The following is an 18,525-nucleotide window of genomic DNA, read 5'->3' as shown; positions in this document are numbered from 1 at the left end:
TCGCCCAGGGAAGATGCTGCAGCCTCTCTCCCCCTTTTGTTTGCCGTTTGCTTGTTCCCCGGACCAGGCCACTCCAGCTGCTTGCCTCCTGTGACCTATGGGCCCTCACTGCGGTTACGTGGCTGCGGCTTTTGTGGTGTTGTGGTGTGGGCTTTGAGAGCCCCACACCGGCAGGTTTAGCAGAAGAAAGCTGGATCTATCTTTGCTTCGGGATCTGCCGCCCGGTTGGGCCTGGTGCTCTCTAGCAGTCTCCTTACTTCCCACTCCGTTGCACTCCCTAGCTGAAGCTGGCTTTCAGGTAGCACTCCTAGTTGACCGTTCTCCCCCGTCTGTAGCCACTGCGCGGACGCTGTCAGATTGCACAGCTCCAGGGATCTGCTCCTCACTTGAGCTCCCTGGACTCTACACTGAACTGGCTCACTGCTCCTCCTCTCCTATTCTTGCCTACGCCACCTAGCAACCAGACTCTCCACCACACCCCTTGAGAGGAGATGGAGGCTCTACCCCCTCCACTATTCCAGTGAAGGTGAAGGCTTGCCCCCTCCTGGGATCCCCAGGGGTCCTCTCATGGGTACATGTGTGAGACCTGATCACTATGCGCCTGTGTTCCACACCCCTGTCAGCCTTCTGGATTACCTGTGTTGTACTGTCCCCAGCATGGGTGCAGTACTCAGTGGTGCCTGACCAGGTCAGGGGCGCCACATTCCCCCTTAGTTATCACCAGCACGTCCTCGGGCTGCAAGACAACATTTTAAAATGCATAAAACATTAAAACATGTAAAACATTTTTAAAACCACCAGGTATCATACATCACCATCCTCCACCCACAAGTCCGTTAACCCACCCAAAACCCTCTCAGGAGGCAGGTCACCGGTCCTTTTGGTAACCAGATCTGGGCCATCTACTTCCCCAGACCTTTCCTCCAATCTTCCTCTCCCGTTGGCCGCGACTTCAGCCACTTCTGGCAGGATGTAGAGGCGGCTTTCATGGGCTGGTGGTTTCAGGGTATACCTGGCCTGGTGGATCCGCGCCGTCAGCCTCCTCTGGCAGGATGTAGAGGCGGCCTCCACAGTTGGTGCTGACCAGGTACCCTCTTTGTGGTGGTGAGCCAAGGCCCCATAAACAGGCGTGCTCTCTGGTCGCAAGTGAGCCAAGGCCCTATATACGGACGGGCTCCTCCTGGTTGCAGACGAGCCAAGCCCCTAAACAGGCTGACTCTGGTGGTGGTGCCACTGGTGTAACTATTTACACTGCGAGAGTTTGTGGCTATAGCAAGTTCATAGCCTTAAAGTTTATTTCTCACAATAGTTTTTGTGGGCACATGCTTAAACAATAACGTTGCAAACTTTTCAACTTGTCAAACTGGTCAAACTTTCGGTACTTCTTTCTTTACTTTACTCCTCTTTACCAGGGCTTTGGCCTATTGGGCTACGGCACCTGCTGCTTTCTTGCTCCTTGTCATCCTCTGAGGTAGTTTCATCTGTAGGCTCTTTGTCTTTCCTTTCTTGATCTTCATCTGTTTCCTTTTCTGCATCTGTTTCTTTATCTCTGTCTTGTCTTTCTTCTTTGGGACATGGTGCTACGTCTAAGGCATAGTAGCCCCTTTCTCCTTGATGCAAGGTGAACTGTACTGCGTCTCCAATTTTCAAATTTCTGCCTGAATGTCCTCTGGGCAGGTGGGCTTGAACATCTCTCCGATTCACAAATATGCCCTCTTTTATTCCTCTTGCTACAATAAAGCCGTATCCGCTTTTCAAATTGAAGTCCTCTACTACTCCTCTGCAAAGGGGTCCTCTGACCTGGGCTCTGGACTTTCTCAGTAACCTTTTCTCCCGTAGGTCTCTGGCTGTGACTTCTCTCTGCTCTGGAGACTGTGGTGTTGGAGGATACTTTGTTCTGCTGCGCCGTGTCTTGCGGGCTGGGTTCTGCTGGGTGCAGCTCACAAACTCCCAGGTAAGGCTTTTGGGCAGTTCTTCATCTGCAGACGGTGTCAAATCCTCTTCATCCCAGCGGGAATAGGGCAACATCTCCGGTTCTGAGTATAGATCCACTGCTGGTGGCTCCGGAGTCAGCTCCTCAGCTTCCTGGCCTCCTCTCCCCCTTAGTTCTTCGCTGCACTCTGGTTGTGGCAGTGCTGGGGATGGGCTTTCTTCAGCTGGTCTGGGCGGTGGACTCTCTGGCGCGGCTGCAGGGGTTGCCTGAATCTCCTTGGGGGTATGCGGAGGGAGCAGATACCGATCCACCATCTCTTGTGGGAACTGGGCCTCTAGGTCAGCCTTCAGCTTCCAGTATTCAGGGTCCTCTCCTATCAGGGTCTTCCTAGCAGGGACCTCTCTGGACTGGGGAGCGGTGTCTGCTCTGGCCTTGCAGGCCGGGGAAAATAGTGATGCAATCTCTTGGCGGGCCGCGCCCTGTATGGCGGCGGCCTGGTCTTGGCGGGCCGCGCCTGGCATGGCGGCGGCCTGGTCTTGGCGGGCCGCGCCTGGCATGGCGGCGGCCTGGTCTTGGCGGGCCGCGCCTGGCATGGCGGCGGCCTGGTCTTGGCGGGCCGCGCCTGGCATGGCGGCGGCCTGGTCTTGGCGGGCCGCGCCCGGCATGGCGGCGGCCTGGATCAGTGTCGCTGTTGCAGGGGGCTCTGTGCAGGCTGGGCTGGACGTCGCTGCAGCGATCGGAGCTTGGCGGGCCGCACCCGGCGGGGCTGCGGCCTGGTTCAGCATCTCACTTGCGGCGCGGACGAGTGTCGCTGCTGCGGTGGGGTCTTGGCGGACTGGGCTCAGCAGGGTGGCAGCCTGGGTCAGTGTCACACCTGCGGCACGGATCAGTATCGCAGTGGTAGTCGGACCTTTGCGGGCCAGGCGGGGCATGGCTGCGGCGGCCTGGATTTGGCGGGCCACATCTAGCGTGGCTGCGGCCTGGTTCGGTGGCGCCGCGCCGGGCGCCTCTTCCGGGACCGCGGGCGTGGCAGCAGGGGTCGGGGCACTTGTGCTGGCCGGGGCATCACTCGACTCACCCATCTGTGGCAGCATCGGGGTCTGCGTCGTCGCCGCTCGGTCTGACATGCGTCGCGCGGCTCCCTCCTCGTAGGTCCGCACCGCCGCAGCCATCTCCAGGAGCTCCGTGCGTTCTTCCCTAAGCTGTCGCACAATCCCGGCCTCCAGCCGGTCGCAGAAGATGGCAAGCTCCCGGCACCACCAGGCAGCAGTGCCTGGTTCTGGGTATCCGCGTCTGGACTCCATTTTCTCTAACAAGCTGCTGGCTTCTCTTCTGCTCCGCCGTCTCTGGACGCTTCCGCTTTCTTCATCAGCGAGGTCAGGACTCTGCAGGGGATCTCTGGGTAGCCACACCTCTTCGTGGGCGGTAACTTCTTCCAGCGCGGGCTGCTGTTGTTTTTCAGCGCGCTTTTCATGGTGGCAATATGGCGGCGCTTCCAATTTTTCAAGCGGACCGCCCAGGCACATGGTCACCTGTCTGAACAGGTCTAGTCCTTATCCTGTTCGTGACGCCAGATGTGAAGCCCCACAGGTGGTGTGTCGGTGTCGGTGAGTTACCTTCAGGGACTCCACGTTGCTGGATCTGGTCACAGGTAGGAGATCTTCTTCTTGTCGTGACGCCACTCTCAGTATTGCGGCCAGTAGGGACCGCCACTGCAGGTTGAGGGTCGCCTGGGGCTGATGGTATGTGCAGTTAGTTGGAATAGCCTCCTGAGAGTGAGGCAAGCCCCAGGGCCCGATGTAGGTTTGTAGTACCACAAGGCGCAGAATAACTCCACACAGGCAGAATTGTCTTTCAAGGGCTTTACTCACATTTGATGGCAGGGTGAGTAGCCCGGGCGTAGCTGAGATGAACCAGATGGGAACCAGGTATCCTTCAGGCTGACTTTATGAGGGTGACTACTGACTCGCCTTCCTTAGCCCTTGGTGGTTTGGGGTGACCCCGACTTTTAGTCCCTATGGGGGTCGCCCAGGGAAGATGCTGCAGCCTCTCTCCCCCTTTTGTTTGCCGTTTGCTTGTTCCCCGGACCAGGCCACTCCAGCTGCTTGCCTCCTGTGACCTATGGGCCCTCACTGCGGTTACGTGGCTGCGGCTTTTGTGGTGTTGTGGTGTGGGCTTTGAGAGCCCCACACCGGCAGGTTTAGCAGAAGAAAGCTGGATCTATCTTTGCTTCGGGATCTGCCGCCCGGTTGGGCCTGGTGCTCTCTAGCAGTCTCCTTACTTCCCACTCCGTTGCACTCCCTAGCTGAAGCTGGCTTTCAGGTAGCACTCCTAGTTGACCGTTCTCCCCCGTCTGTAGCCACTGCGCGGACGCTGTCAGATTGCACAGCTCCAGGGATCTGCTCCTCACTTGAGCTCCCTGGACTCTACACTGAACTGGCTCACTGCTCCTCCTCTCCTATTCTTGCCTACGCCACCTAGCAACCAGACTCTCCACCACACCCCTTGAGAGGAGATGGAGGCTCTACCCCCTCCACTATTCCAGTGAAGGTGAAGGCTTGCCCCCTCCTGGGATCCCCAGGGGTCCTCTCATGGGTACATGTGTGAGACCTGATCACTATGCGCCTGTGTTCCACACCCCTGTCAGCCTTCTGGATTACCTGTGTTGTACTGTCCCCAGCATGGGTGCAGTACTCAGTGGTGCCTGACCAGGTCAGGGGCGCCACATATGTATCTGTGTAGGTACATGTCTGTGTGTGCATGGGGCCCACTGAAACTCTTTTGCCGGGGGCCCACGAAAACCTGGAGCCGGCCCTGTCCAGAGAGACCAAATATGAATTCTTTGGAACTAGAGCTCTAATTTCTTGCCTCATTCTCTATTCCTGCTTCTTAGGTGAGTTCCTTATAACCTCTCATATATGTCCGTGCTGACAGAGGTCATAACCAGGCACTATTACTAGTAAGAGCAGTCTACTGATATTGGTGTATGTGGTATGAAGTCAGCCACAACGGCCTCTTAAGAGTAAATGTCATCATTCATACGTTCAAGAAATATCAGAAAGCTGATTATTTTTTATATGAAGATTTTATTGCTTTACATTGCATTGTGAATACATATTGAATGCTGGCTGTATATTAAAGCTGCAAATATTTCCACTGTCTCCAAAAACTGGTACTGAATTGGGTGATACGATATTAATCAGGGGAATCTGTGGAGTAAAAAAAACCTTCAATTAGAAAATGATTCATCTCATCTCCTTACTACTTACCGATAAGTAATGGCACCTTTGATAGTCATCAAAGGCAGGAGCAGTCAGCAAAATCCTTGCAGGGAAAAAGGATCATTAAAGTTATTTCTCAACTTTTCTGGAGTTTCTCTGTTCAGATCTCTGCATCTCTGTCACTTCTCTATTAGTCCTCGTAGATATTTATGAATATATGGTCAGCTGGGTTTTACCATTTCCCTGGGCATTAGCTTGTATTCCTACACAATCTGACTCTCTCAATGCTAATAGGACAGTGTCACAGTGTGTAGGGACACATACAAATTGGTAACTCCCAGTTGTTAATGTCTTCATGAATTGCTAATAATAATTGTAGAACAGTACAATGTAGAGTTGCAAGAAAATGTTATAATATGGAGAATGCAATAATTTACTGCAACAGACATGTCAGGAAAGCCGACAGGTCCTATTTTAAAGGGAATCTGTCACCATGTTTTTGTTCCCCCATCCGTGAGCAGCATAATATAGAGACAGAGACCCTGATTCTAACGATGTGTCACTTATTGAGCTATTTGCTGTCATTTTGATAAAATCAATGTTATCTCTGCTGCAGATCTAGCAGCTATACAGAGCTCATGAATATGCTGGACTACCTGGCAGCACGCCAAGTAGTCCTCTAATGATAATCTACTGCTGATTAATCAGTGATTTTATCAAAACTACACTAAGCAGCCCACAGTAAATGACACATCGCTGGAATCAGGATCTCTGTCTCTACGTTATGCCGCTCTCAGATTAGGGGTCAAAAACCTGGTGACAGATTTCCTTTCAATGGGTATTCCAGCTAAGAGAAGTGATGTTAGTGAAGAATCTATAATATGAGTGACTTCTTATTTAATTAAACCATAGTTTATGATATTTGGAGGAATTCTGTGTGTGTGCATACAGTCAGGGCCAGAAATATTTGGACAGTGACACAAGTTTTGTTATTTTAGCTGTTTACAAAAACATGTTCAGAAATACAATTATAAATATAATATGGGCTGAAAGTGCACACTCCCAGCTGCAATATGAGAGTTTTCACATCCAAATCGGAGAAAGGGTTTAGGAATCATAGCTCTGTAATGCATAGCCTCCTCTTTTTCAAGGGACCAAAAGTAATTGGACAAGGGACTCTAAGGGCTGCAATTAACTCTGAAGGCGTCTCCCTCGTTAACCTGTAATCAATGAAGTAGTTAAAAGGTCTGGGGTTGATTACAGGTGTGTGGTTTTGCATTTGGAAGCTGTTGCTGTGGCCAGACAACATGCGGTCTAAGGAACTCTCAATTGAGGTGAAGCAGAACATCCTGAGGCTGAAAAAAAAGAAAAAATCCATCAGAGAGATAGCAGACATGCTTGGAGTAGCAAAATCAACAGTCTGGTACATTCTGAGAAAAAAGGAATTGACTGGTGAGCTTGGGAACTCAAAAAGGCCTGGGCGTCCACGGATGACAACAGTGGTGGATGATCGCCGCATACTTTCTTTGGTGTAGAAGAACCCGTTCACAACATCAACTGAAGTCCAGAACACTCTCAGTGAAGTAGGTGTATCTGTCTCTAAGTCAACAGTAAAGAGAAGACTCCATGAAAGTAAATACAAAGGGTTCACATCTAGATGCAAACCATTCATCAATTCCAAAAATAGACAGGCCAGAGTTAAATTTGCTGGAAAACACCTCATGAAGCCAGCTCAGTTCTGGAAAAGTATTCTATGGACAGATGAGACAAAGATCAACCTTTACCAGAATGATGGGAAGAAAAAAGTTTGGAGAAGAAAGGGAACGGCACATGATCCAAGGCACACCACATCCTCTGTAAAACATGGTGGAGGCAACGTGATGGCATGGACATGCATGGCTTTCAATGGCACTGGGTCACTTGTGTTTATTGATGACATAACAGCAGACAAGAGTAGCCGGATGAATTCTGAAGTGTACCGGAATATACTTTCAGCCCAGATTCAGCCAAATGCCGCAAAGTTGATCGGACGGCGCTTCATAGTACAGATGGACAATGACCCCAAGCATACAGCCAAAGCTACCCAGGAGTTCATGAGTGCAAAAAAGTGGAAAATTCTGCAATGGCCAAGTCAATCACCAGATCTTAACCCAATTGAGCATGCATTTCACTTGCTCAAATCCAGACTTAAGATGGAAAGACCCACAAACAAGCAAGACCTGAAGGCTGCGGCTGTAAAGGCCTGGCAAAGCATTAAGAAGGAGGAAACCCAGCGTTTGGTGATGTCCATGGGTTCCAGATTTAAGGCAGTGATTGCCTCCAAAGGATTCGCAACAAAATATTGAAAATAAAAATATTTTGTTTGGGTTTGGTTTATTTGTCCAATTACTTTTGACCTCCTAAAATGTGGAGTGTTTGTAAAGAAATGTGTACAATTCCTACAATTTCTATCAGATATTTTTGTTCATATCTTCTAATTAAACGTTACAATCTGCACTTGAATTCTGTTGTAGAGGTTTCATTTCAAATCCAATGTGGTGGCATGCAGAGCCCAACTCGCGAAAATTGTGTCACTGTCCAAATATTTCTGGACCTAACTGTATATATATATATATATACATATACATATACATATACATATACATATACATACATACATACATACATACTATATATATATATATATATATATATATATATATAGTAAGTATATATCATATATATGTATGTGTATATATATATATATTATGTGAGGTATCAACCGGCTGTATTACAAAAGGCCGGTATGTTTTGCAGAAGCGTGGGTGCTCTGCAATGTGAAACTGGCTGGGACCTGTGGTTCCACAGGATTGCATTCATGCAGAGCCATGGAAGGGTGTGTGATGCTGATTACACACTCCTTACCACCTGTGGGTGTGGCTCCAGGGGTTAAAGCAATCCTGTCTCTGAACCTGGGGGGAGAGTGTCGAGGGCAGTCTAGGGAGAGACTGGCTCTAGACTTCCAGTGTGTGTGCTGGAGATGGAGAGAGCAGAAGCAGGGTGTTTTGCACTCCTCCGGAGACCTTCTTCTGAAGGAAGGGGCTTTTAGGTCCATGTGTAAAGCCATGTGGCTGGAGCCAGGGGGAACCTGGAAAGGACACTAGCCACCTTAAGAGGAAGGTAACTGGGATTGGACCTGGGGTCTGGATACTGACAAGGGTCAGTGACACATGGGTGGCAGTCCAAAAGTGTGTGGACTTTATATTATGTGTTGGTCTTTGAGGAGAAAGCCAACGAACGGCATCTTTATGTTATGTGACCTGATATGGTTTATGGACCTGTTAATAAACCAGATGGTCTGTTAAAGAGACCAATTACTCTGGCGTGCTTTAATCCCGCTACCTGATGTGTGGCCCACATACACTTGGGGCCCACATTGTCACATTATATATATATATTATATATATATATATATATATAGTAAGTATATATCATATATATGTATGTGTATATATATATATATATATATATATATATATATATATACACATACACAGTATATATATGGTATACACACACACACATGCAATTCCTCCAAATGTAATTACTTTTGAACCAATTTTCTCCATCTTCAGAGATGTTCTGAAACATAAGAGATAACCTGTAAAGGTACATGCCCATGATCAATGTTTGCAGTGTTTTGGATGCAGTGTGTTTTCGCAAAAACGCTGAGATGTACAGTACAAGCATGATGGATGGAATTTCTAGAAATCCCATGCCCACTGTGCATGTACGGCCCGCAGCGAAAACTAACCTGCGGTGCAGGATGTCAATTCTTTGCTGCGTAGTCACAAACGTCCTCTGCAGTGACAGAAGCGAGAGACTGCAGCACCCCAGAACCCTGATTGTGGGTACAAGCAGCTGTGGTCTCCTGTGAAGGAGACTCAAGGCCCCGCAGGTCAGGACCTCCCCGTATCTAGGACGCAGCGGGTCCTGAACATGGGCACATACACTTAGGGTTGATTCAGATGTCAATTTTTTATACACATGAGAAAAACCGTCCTAGTAGTCAATGTATTTTTGGGGTTTGTTCAGAGTTTTATTCCATGATTAAGACTACATGTCGAAACGTTCTGAGCTATTTATTCATCTCTGAGCTGTATGTCTATTTGGTCTTATTTTTTGGACAATAAAAGTTAATCTTTACCTATTACTCAGAGGATTGTGCTGGATGACTGTTTATAAGACAAACCGTCCTAGTCTGATCAATGTATTTTTGGGTTTTGTTCAGAGTTTTATTTTGTTTTCAAAAATTCTCTAGTTTCTCATATCTAACATTTGTGAGAATGACACCGTTCAGATGATATGCGAGTGCTGTTTGATTTTTTCATGGGCCAGTAGACTTACATTTCTGATTAATATTGGACGTCTCAGTGATTTTACGTGGATTGCTCGGTCTACAAAAAATGTGGACATGTGAACAGTACCTTAGACTATACTAGGTACGAGGTATGGTGCTCTTAGACATAATAGTATGATGCCTATGAACATTTAGAGTCCGATTTATTAATTGTATTTGCGCCTGTTTTTTGGTTGAGATTTTTGGTCGTTTTCAGATTTTATTTTTGTTTCCACCAAATTCCTTCTCCTATTTGTAGCTTGTTTTAAGTTTATTTTAAATGTGTTTGACTGTTTTGTTTTTGTAGTTCTCCACTTTGGGCATAATTTATGATTTCCAGATGTTTTTACCTGATTCATAATGCATAACGTTTTAAAAATTGCACAATTTGTTGCAAATGTACTCCAGACCCCCACCTCGGAGTGATTCTATGTAGATGAGAAAGTTTTAACACTAGAACTACTGAGGTAGTCATTTTGACTACTTTGCACTATGTATTTCTATATACCGTATTTTTCGCTTTATAAGACGCACTTTTGTTCCCCCAAATTTTGGGGGAAAGTAGGGGGTGCGTCTTATAATCCGAATATACGGGGGGGGGAGGTGTATATATATATACACACACTACAGAGTCCAGGGGAGGTGCGGGCAGCTCTGGAGCTCTGCTGGGGGACTTGTGAAAGCTGGGAGCAGCAGCGTTTGATCTCCTGCTCCCGCTCATATAATATGCACAGCCGCTGTCCACCACCATGGTGCTGAAAGTGCACCGCGGCGATGGGCTGGGGCAGCAGTGTATATTATATCTGCCTGCGCCCTTCTTTGATTGCACATGCCCCCTCCCCCGTGTTAGCTATGGACCCATGCTGCTGCAAACAGTAAAATAATAAACTTTTTACTCACCTCCTCCAGCATGTCTGCCCAGCCTCCCTCCTGCTGCTGTGATAAGGCACAAGAGATTTCACTCTGCCATGCCGATCACATGACCGGCCGAGAACCAGGAAATGCAGGAGGCCGGAGCTCAACCCCGAGGAGGGGGACACAGACAGGACAATGCTGGAGAAGGTAAGGAAAGTTTATTTTACTAAAAGCAGCAGCATGGGGCGATATATAACACAGGGAGCTGTGTGCCAGCAATAGTGGGCCGTGTGCCGCCACATGGGGCCATGTGCCAGCAATAGTGGGCCATGTGCCGCCACATGGGGCCGTTTGCAGCCACATGGGGCCGTGTGCAGCCACATGGGGCCGTGTGCCGCCACATGGGGCCGTGTGCCGCCACATGGGGCCGTGTGCCGCCACATGGGGCCGTGTGCCGCCACATGGGGCCGTGTGCCAGCCACAGTGGGCCGTGTGCCAGCCACAGTGGGCCGTGTGCCAGCCACAGTGGGCCGTGTGCCAGCCACAGTGGGCTGTGTGCCAGCCATAGAGGATGTGTGCCAGGCATAGGAGACATGTGGCATCACTGGGCCATATCCAGATTCAGAGGGCTAATTTTAGGATGGGGGGGGCTATGAGGGACATATACCCTATATGATTTGTCAGACGGACACTGGCATTATAAGACGGACCCCATTTATTAAAAAATTCTCTATTCCTTCACCAAATTTGGGGGTGCGTCTTATAATCAGGTGCGTCTTATAAAGCGAAAAATACGGTAGGTGTCACGAGTCCAGTAGTTCTAGTGTTAAAGGATTTTTTTTGATAGTTTCCAAAATGTGTGCCTTTGTTGCTCTAAAAAGTTGCAAAAATTGATAGAGAAAAAAGGACATTTTTGATTTTGAGCAAAATTCATGAACTGTGTGAGCCATTTTGAGGAATTTGGTGCAAAAAAATCAGCGACTACCACAAAATAAAAATAGAGAAGTGACTTAAAAAAAGGAAATGATAAATCGGGTCTGTAGTGTGCTGTATTATTCAGTGCTCATTATTCCGATTAGTTAGAATATTACTTTTTAGCAGTATAAATCCCACCTAGCATTGCATAAATCCATTGCCATGAGTAGATCCAAGGTTTGTTGACACACTGCTGCATTCACATCATTCTGAACACTATAAAGAATCGAAACAGAATGGAATTACATATTGTCTGTTCAGTCAGTACCTGAGGAATACTACAGAATCCAGCTTTTCACTAATTTACCTGTTCATCTGTTTGTATTTCAAGATCCAGGGCATAAATTTCTTACTTCCTTCGAAGCCTTCCATTGAGTCAGTATCCATATTAAAGTCCGGAATCTGGAAGTCCACTTGTCTTTTGGCAAAGTCAGAAATATTGCTATAGAGGAGAATAGACACAGATCAACGGCTGTTAGAGGGTCAAATAGCTTTCTTTAGAAGAAATAAGCACAACAGTTATTTTGGCACTTATATATTTTTTTATATATATATTTGGCATATTAAAGGGAATCTGTCAGCAGGTTTTTGTTACTTCATCTGAGAGCAGCATGATGTAGAGATCTTGAATCTAACACTGTATCACTTAGATTACTGGGTGCAGCTGTTCTGACACAATCAGAATTCTTAGATTTAGTCATGTAGCAGAGCTGAAAGAGCTGTCCTGCTCACACCAGGCTCTCTATAAAGATTGTACAGTGAGGTGTTAATCAGAGGAGGGGGCGAGCCAGACTGCAGTGCGCGTGACATTTTAGTCCAGCAATGATAAGGGTCCTGCTGCTTAAACAAATCCCAAATAAACAACAGATCGGATTTTGACAAGACTGGCTTCCCTGAATTTTTTTGTGTTAACTCATGCAGCATGCTGGCTTCAACTTACATAGTAAAAACCTGCTGACAGATTCCCTTTAAAGGCACTGTCAGCACAGAACAACTGTTCAAGCCAAGTACAGGCGCTCGTACATTATGACGGGGCTAATAAATTAAATACACCTTTTCACCTACTAGTTTTTTTTTTATTGCCACCTTACCCCTTTTGTTTGATTTTTTTTTTTAATCCAATCAATTTTTATTGTAGGAAGTTACATTACAAAAAGGAGAAATTCAGGTATCATTGGCAATAATACACAAAGAGAACAACGCTGTAACATGTGGTAGTATCACCTTTGATTATGATTCACATTTCCTGTCACACCACCACCAATCATGTCTGATGCAAGTTGCAACTTTTTTTTAGGTTAATCAATACCCAATACATATCGAGTCAACCTACCAATTTACTCTTTAATCCTCAAAACGAGGGTTACCCCTTTTGTTGGATTGACATCTCTGGCTTTATAGAGACAAAGACGGGCAGGGATAGAGGAGAATAGAAGTAGGTGGGAACTTGCATTTACTGCAAATTATTGGCCCCGCCATGATGAACAGACGCCTGTACTTTGTTTGAACAGTCATTCTTTGCTGCAGAACCCATTTAACTACACAGACACACACACTGGTAGAGAGCCAGAGGTTGGACATCCCATGAACGCACTGTATTGAGAGTGTGCCGAACAGGGGGACATGTAAAGAACTCTGATTGCAACAGTATAAACAAGGGGGTGTGATTGCCCATGATCATGAAAACAGTGTGAATATGAGCAAACAGCAAGCCTTTCTGCCCTTAGTAGCAGCACCTAGAACCAATGATTGACCCATGTTCTATGCAGCATGGCATTATTGGTAAAGAAAAATTAACAAAGATTTGAAATATTCATTATGTAAAAGAAAGTTTAGCAACATACTCGCTTTTCTTCTCTCTTCGGCCCAACAGCCAGTCCACAAAATTCTTTTTGAGCATGTTATCAACTGATCTGCTGTAGTCATTGGCGAAAATGGCCTCTGAGTATCGTCTTTGTATGGGTTGTGCCACCTCACTGCTCATTGATGCCCTGGAAGAGAAAGAAGTTACATTTATATGGTCAAATATCACTTTATAAAGGACTGGAAATAGCGGACTGGTTATATAACTTCCCTGTCATGGTTTCTCTGTAATATCAGTAGGCTTTCCCCTTCCATCATCTAGATCAGTGTTCCTCAACTCCAGTCCACAAGCCCACCAACTGTTCATGATTTCAGAATTTCCTTTGTATTGCACAGATTACTTGCATAAGTGATAATTTCACCTCTTATGCGTTGCTAAGGAAATCCTAAAAACATGCCCTGATGGTGGGTCTTGAGGACTGGAGTTGAGGAACACTGATCCAGATCTTCCTGGCCACCAGTCACACTGAGAACCCACCTGATTCCATCGCTCTTACATACGATCTGTTATCAATGTCATTTTAACATAAGAGCATAGCAATAGTATAATTTTAGACCCTGAGCAGTTTTTGTTCAGATCTGTGGGACTGTACTTTATTGGCGACTCCACACATTAAGCAGAAGTATATGGGATCTGTGTATATTTCCTACTTACCTTATATTAGTTTCATCACAATTAATGGTGTGTAAGGCAATAAAGGTGAGAAAAACAGCTAAATATTTAGCAGCCATCATTTTGGTGTAATCTGCATAGAAGAAGTCATTTGTTAGCCATTATACTTACATCTAAAAGATTTATAACATACAGTGCCAACCTAATACTGCCATATAGTGCTGATATAAAACCATTATTATAGTGTCAATAAGTTTTCCAATGATATCACAATGTATTGCTTGGCATCAACAACAGCCCTGATCTGATGGATACCTATATAACAAAGGACAAACATACTGTTATCGCTTTAAAAAAAAATGAATCATGTCCAAAATTCTAGATCAGCATTAGACTGTAAGTCATTTTTTGTTATAGTGCAGGTAAAATAAAGTGTCCTTTTAAATAGTCATGGATTGAGAAATCAAAATAATGAAGTATGCAGGTGTACATTAATATTCTACATCTAGCATTAGCCATGCATATCTACCACCAACAACCCTATGAATATTCCATAAGAACCCAACGAAGGGTCTTCAATGTGCACTTCTGTATAAGTGAGGAGGATGCCATGTTGCTTACCGTGAGCAGTGTCCTGTACTCCTGACTTGCTTGATGAATAACACAAGTCTATATACCCTGTGACATATCACTATTGGCTGCCCAGTAACATGCCAGCTGCACACTCATTATATATGCTCCATTAGTACCAATTGAGTCAATCGCACAAGAAGTACAGGCTCTGATGTACAGTAATTAAGCTAATGTAAATCACCTTGTGATGTTTATATAGTGGATTTCTGAATGGAAACCTTTTACAAGAAAAGGTCTCTTTATCATACTAATCAATCGATAATAATGGATGCTTCATTGACCAGTTACAGACCTGTTTATTACATCAGAGAAATATGCGGGAGGGGAAGTCTGGATGATAATCACCTTAAAGTTATTAGATGACACTATCTAAAGGTTCAAATAAAATATGTTGCCACCTTATTGCCCAGTTTACATGTAGTGATGGGTGAATACTACAATATTCAGGTTTGGGTTATTTGTCTTGAATATGTCATAATATTCGTGTATTCGTCAGAAATAACATTCTCTCATCTCTGGGCATCACCGACTTGGCCCTATCTTAGATCTCCTCATACCTAACTGACTTAACTTTCAGCGTCTCCCATTCTCACACCACTTCCTCATCTTGCCCCCCATTTGTCGGTGTCCCCCAAGGTTCAATTCTTGGACCCCTGCTGTTCTCCATCGACACCTTCGGCCTGGGACAGCTCATAGAGACCCACGCCTTTCAGTATCATCTCGATGATACACAGATATATCTCTCTGGACCTGACATTACCTTTCTACTAACCAAAATTCCACAATGTCTGTCCTCTATTTCATCCTTCTTCTCTGCGCGATTCCTAAAACTTAACATGGACAAAACAGAAATCATTGTCTTTCCTCCTCCTCACTCAACTCCTCCAACAAGCCTTTCCATCAAACTTGATGGCTGCTCACTCTCCCCAGTCTCACAAGCTCGTTGCCTTGGAGTAACCCTCGACTCTGCTCTATCCTTCAAGCCACACATCCAATCCTTCTTCACCTCATGCAGACTACAACTCAAAAATATCTCCTGTCCCGTGCTTTTCTTAACTAAGAATCAGCAAAAACATTAGTGCATGCCCTCATCATCTCCCGCCTCGACTACTGCAACCTCCTGCTCTCTGGCCTCCCTTCCAACACTCTTGCACCCCTCCAATCTATCGTAAACTCTACGGCCCGCTTAATCCACCTCTCCCCTCGCTATTCCTCAGCCTCGCCACTCTGCCAATCCCTTCACTGGCTTCCCATCGCCCGACGACTCCAGTTCAAAACATTAACCATGACATACAAAGTCATCCACAACCTGTTTCCTCCTTACATCTGTGATCTAGTCTCCCGATACCTACCTGCACGCAACCTCAGATCCTCACAAGATCTCCTTCACTACTCCTCTCTTATCTCCTCTTCCCACAATCGCGTACAAGATTTCTCCCGTGCCTCCCCCATACTCTGGAACGCTCTGCCTCAGCATATCAGACTCTCCCCTACTGTGGAAAGCTTCAAGTGGAACCTCAAGACCCATCTCTTCCAACAAGCCTAAAACCTACAATAACCCTCAGTCCAGTACACCATTGCGCAACCAGCTCTGTCCTCACCTATTGTACCATCACCCATTCCATGTAGACTGTGAGCTTTCGCGGGCAGGGTTCTCTCTTCTCCTATACCAGTCTGTTTTGTATTGTTAATGATTGTTGTACGTATATCCTCTTTCACTTGTAAAGCGCCATGGAATAAATGGCGCTATAATAATAAATAATAATAATAATGATAATAAAAAATAACAAATCCAATGCAAGTCAATCGGAAACTTGAATAATTTTCCGGAGGACCCTCCTAGGATTTCAGACAGGACTGTAAAAATGGTGAAATGGATGGAAAAGTGCTGAAATTGAATAGGAACAGGATGGAGAAGATGCCTGCATGCATCTCTGAAATACAGGTCGCTTATGGGAACAATGTTGTCAGAGTATTGTGCCACTTTGCCATGCTGTCCCCTGCATATTTGTGATAACCAGCACGGTGAAAAGTAGACAACTGTGGGCTGCAGCCCCTACCTGTGCACTTTATCTTGGCTGATTATCAAAAACAGAAGCCCTCCATATCGTTTTATTTTTAGATTAGTTAAATAAATAATAATATAAAAAGATGTGAGCTCCTGCCAAATGTTTTTTAACAATCACAGATAAAGAAGACAGCTAAGGACTGGTATTCTCAGGCTGGTAAGATCCATGGTTATTGGACCTCCCTTGCCTAAAAATAGCAACCTGCAGCCTCGCCACAATTGTCACAGCCATTAGATGCACCAATTGTGGTGCTTTACCCAGCTCATCCCCATTACCACTGTGACAGGCAGTCAGACAGTCTGGCACTGAGTTAACCTGAGGTCACTTTTGGCAACTCCCACTCTGCTCTCAGTGTGTCCCGGAGGTCACGTTGTCTAATGTCACTGCTCTCCATGGCCCCTGGATGTAGCAGAGCTGGGATCGTTGTGGGGCGTTCTAGCTGCAGGGGTGTTTTGGGGGTTAATAAGTTGGTGAAAGAGGGTGTAGGATTTTTTTGATTATTGAAAATAAAGGATTTTTATGTTTTTTTTCTTTTTATTACAGGTTTGATAAGGGGGAGGAAATTTCATAGACAGCTCTCCATTACCAACCTAGGGCTTGATTGTAGTTGTGATTTTTGACAAATCACAGCTGACATGAACCCCATATTTTAACCTGATTGCCGCCGCACCAGGGCAATTGGGATGAGCCGGGTTAAGCACTATAACTGGTGCATCTAATGGATATCCCAATTGTGAGAGAGCTGCAGGCTGATATATATAAGCTGGGGAGAGCCCAATAACCATGGCTCATCCCAGCCTGAGAATACCATCCCCAGCTGTCTGCTTTATCTGCACTGGTTATCAAAAATGGGCAGGAGCCCATGTCGTATTTTTTTCTATTTATTTAAATAATGTAAAAAGCACCATGGTGGAGCCTCTAAGGACTGGTGCACTTCACAAAATAGATGGCATCATGAGGAAAGATTATGTGGTAATACTGAAGCAACATCTTAAGATGGATCTTCCAAATGGACAATGACCAGAGGCATACTGCCAAACTAGTTACAAAGTGGCTTAAGGATAACAAAGTCAATGTTTTGGAGTTGCCATCACAAAACACTGATCTCAATCCTATTGAAAATTTATGGGCATACTAATAAAAGTTATGGTTTAAAAAAAAAAAGAAAATTTATGGGCAAAGCTGAAAAGGCCAGTGCGAGCAAGGCAACCTACATACATGGCTTAGCTACACCAGTTCTGTCAGGCGGAATGGGCCCAAATTAGTACCAAACATTATGAGAAGCTTGGGGAAGGATATCCAAAACGTTTGACCCAAGTCATACAGTGCAAGGGTAACGGTACCAAATACTAATGAAATGTATGTAAACTTTTGACTTTGCAGAAAATGATAAAAATGCCTTAAAACATTCTCTCTCTCTCTCTCTCTCTCTCACTCACTCTCTCTCGTTATTTTGGCATTTGGCAAATATAAATAATTTTTGTTCCTAATTGACCTATAACAGGAAAGGTTTATTCTAATTTTATGTCAGATAGTGAGAAATACATGTATGTGTCTTTTTAGATAGTGTATGTAAACTTCTGGTTTCAACTGTACATTTTGAAACTGACGCGCGAGGTGATACACAATACCACAGAGCAGGATAATGCGTGGGTCGCCCTATGTTGTTCCAAATTTAGCATCATGGTCACGTGGGCATGCTGATGAAAACCAACGAAAACCGAGTCAAATTTTTAGAGGTGCAACTGTGCTGGGGGACAAAATGGTCAGACGGATGGAGGAGCTTTTAAACTAGGATCTGAGGGGAGGGAGGGTAGTGGAGCAAATAAGGGGTTAGATAGAGCAGATAGAGACTGTGGGAATGTAGGGGTCAATGAAGGATTAGGGGAGGCTGGGACATGTAGGGAGGCTAGGAGTAAGGAATGCGTTGCTAGTATTAAATGTCTACTAGCAAATGCAAGAAGTCTTGCAAACAAAATTAATAA

At 45.6% G+C, this 18,525-nt stretch overlaps 1 protein-coding gene across 1 annotated transcript; it reads right to left on the bottom strand.

Moving 5' to 3' along the window:
- Positions 1–4,999: 4,999 nt before the first annotated feature.
- Positions 5,000–14,535, bottom strand: GIP (gastric inhibitory polypeptide). Its single transcript, XM_075347641.1, has 6 exons — positions 14,460–14,535; positions 13,881–13,971; positions 13,207–13,353; positions 11,670–11,804; positions 11,501–11,578; positions 5,000–5,142 (listed from the first exon to the last, which is right to left on the bottom strand). Exons 2-6 carry the CDS (start codon positions 13,958–13,960, stop codon positions 5,133–5,135), a joined length of 450 nt encoding a protein of 149 aa, XP_075203756.1. The 5' UTR covers positions 13,961–13,971; positions 14,460–14,535; the 3' UTR covers positions 5,000–5,132.
- Between the last annotated feature and the right edge of the window lie 3,990 nt (positions 14,536–18,525).

This window comes from Anomaloglossus baeobatrachus, chromosome 5 (genome assembly GCF_048569485.1).
Source record: "Anomaloglossus baeobatrachus isolate aAnoBae1 chromosome 5, aAnoBae1.hap1, whole genome shotgun sequence".
Lineage (NCBI taxonomy): Eukaryota > Metazoa > Chordata > Amphibia > Anura > Aromobatidae > Anomaloglossus > Anomaloglossus baeobatrachus.
The sequence above is the reverse complement of the archived record's forward strand: the minus strand, read 5'-3'. Positions and strand labels throughout refer to the sequence as shown.

Bases quoted from the DNA above. Each gene is read 5' to 3' on its own strand.
- GIP (XM_075347641.1), bottom strand. From the start codon at position 13,960: ATGATGGCTGCTAAATATTTAGCTGTTTTTCTCACCTTTATTGCCTTA. The intron at 13,354-13,880 runs GTAAGTAGGAAA...TTTCTCTTCCAG, and splicing joins TGTGATGAAACTAATATAAG to GGCATCAATGAGCAGTGAGG. The intron at 11,579-11,669 runs GTAAATTAGTGA...GATTCTTTATAG, and splicing joins AAATACAAACAGATGAACAG to TGTTCAGAATGATGTGAATG.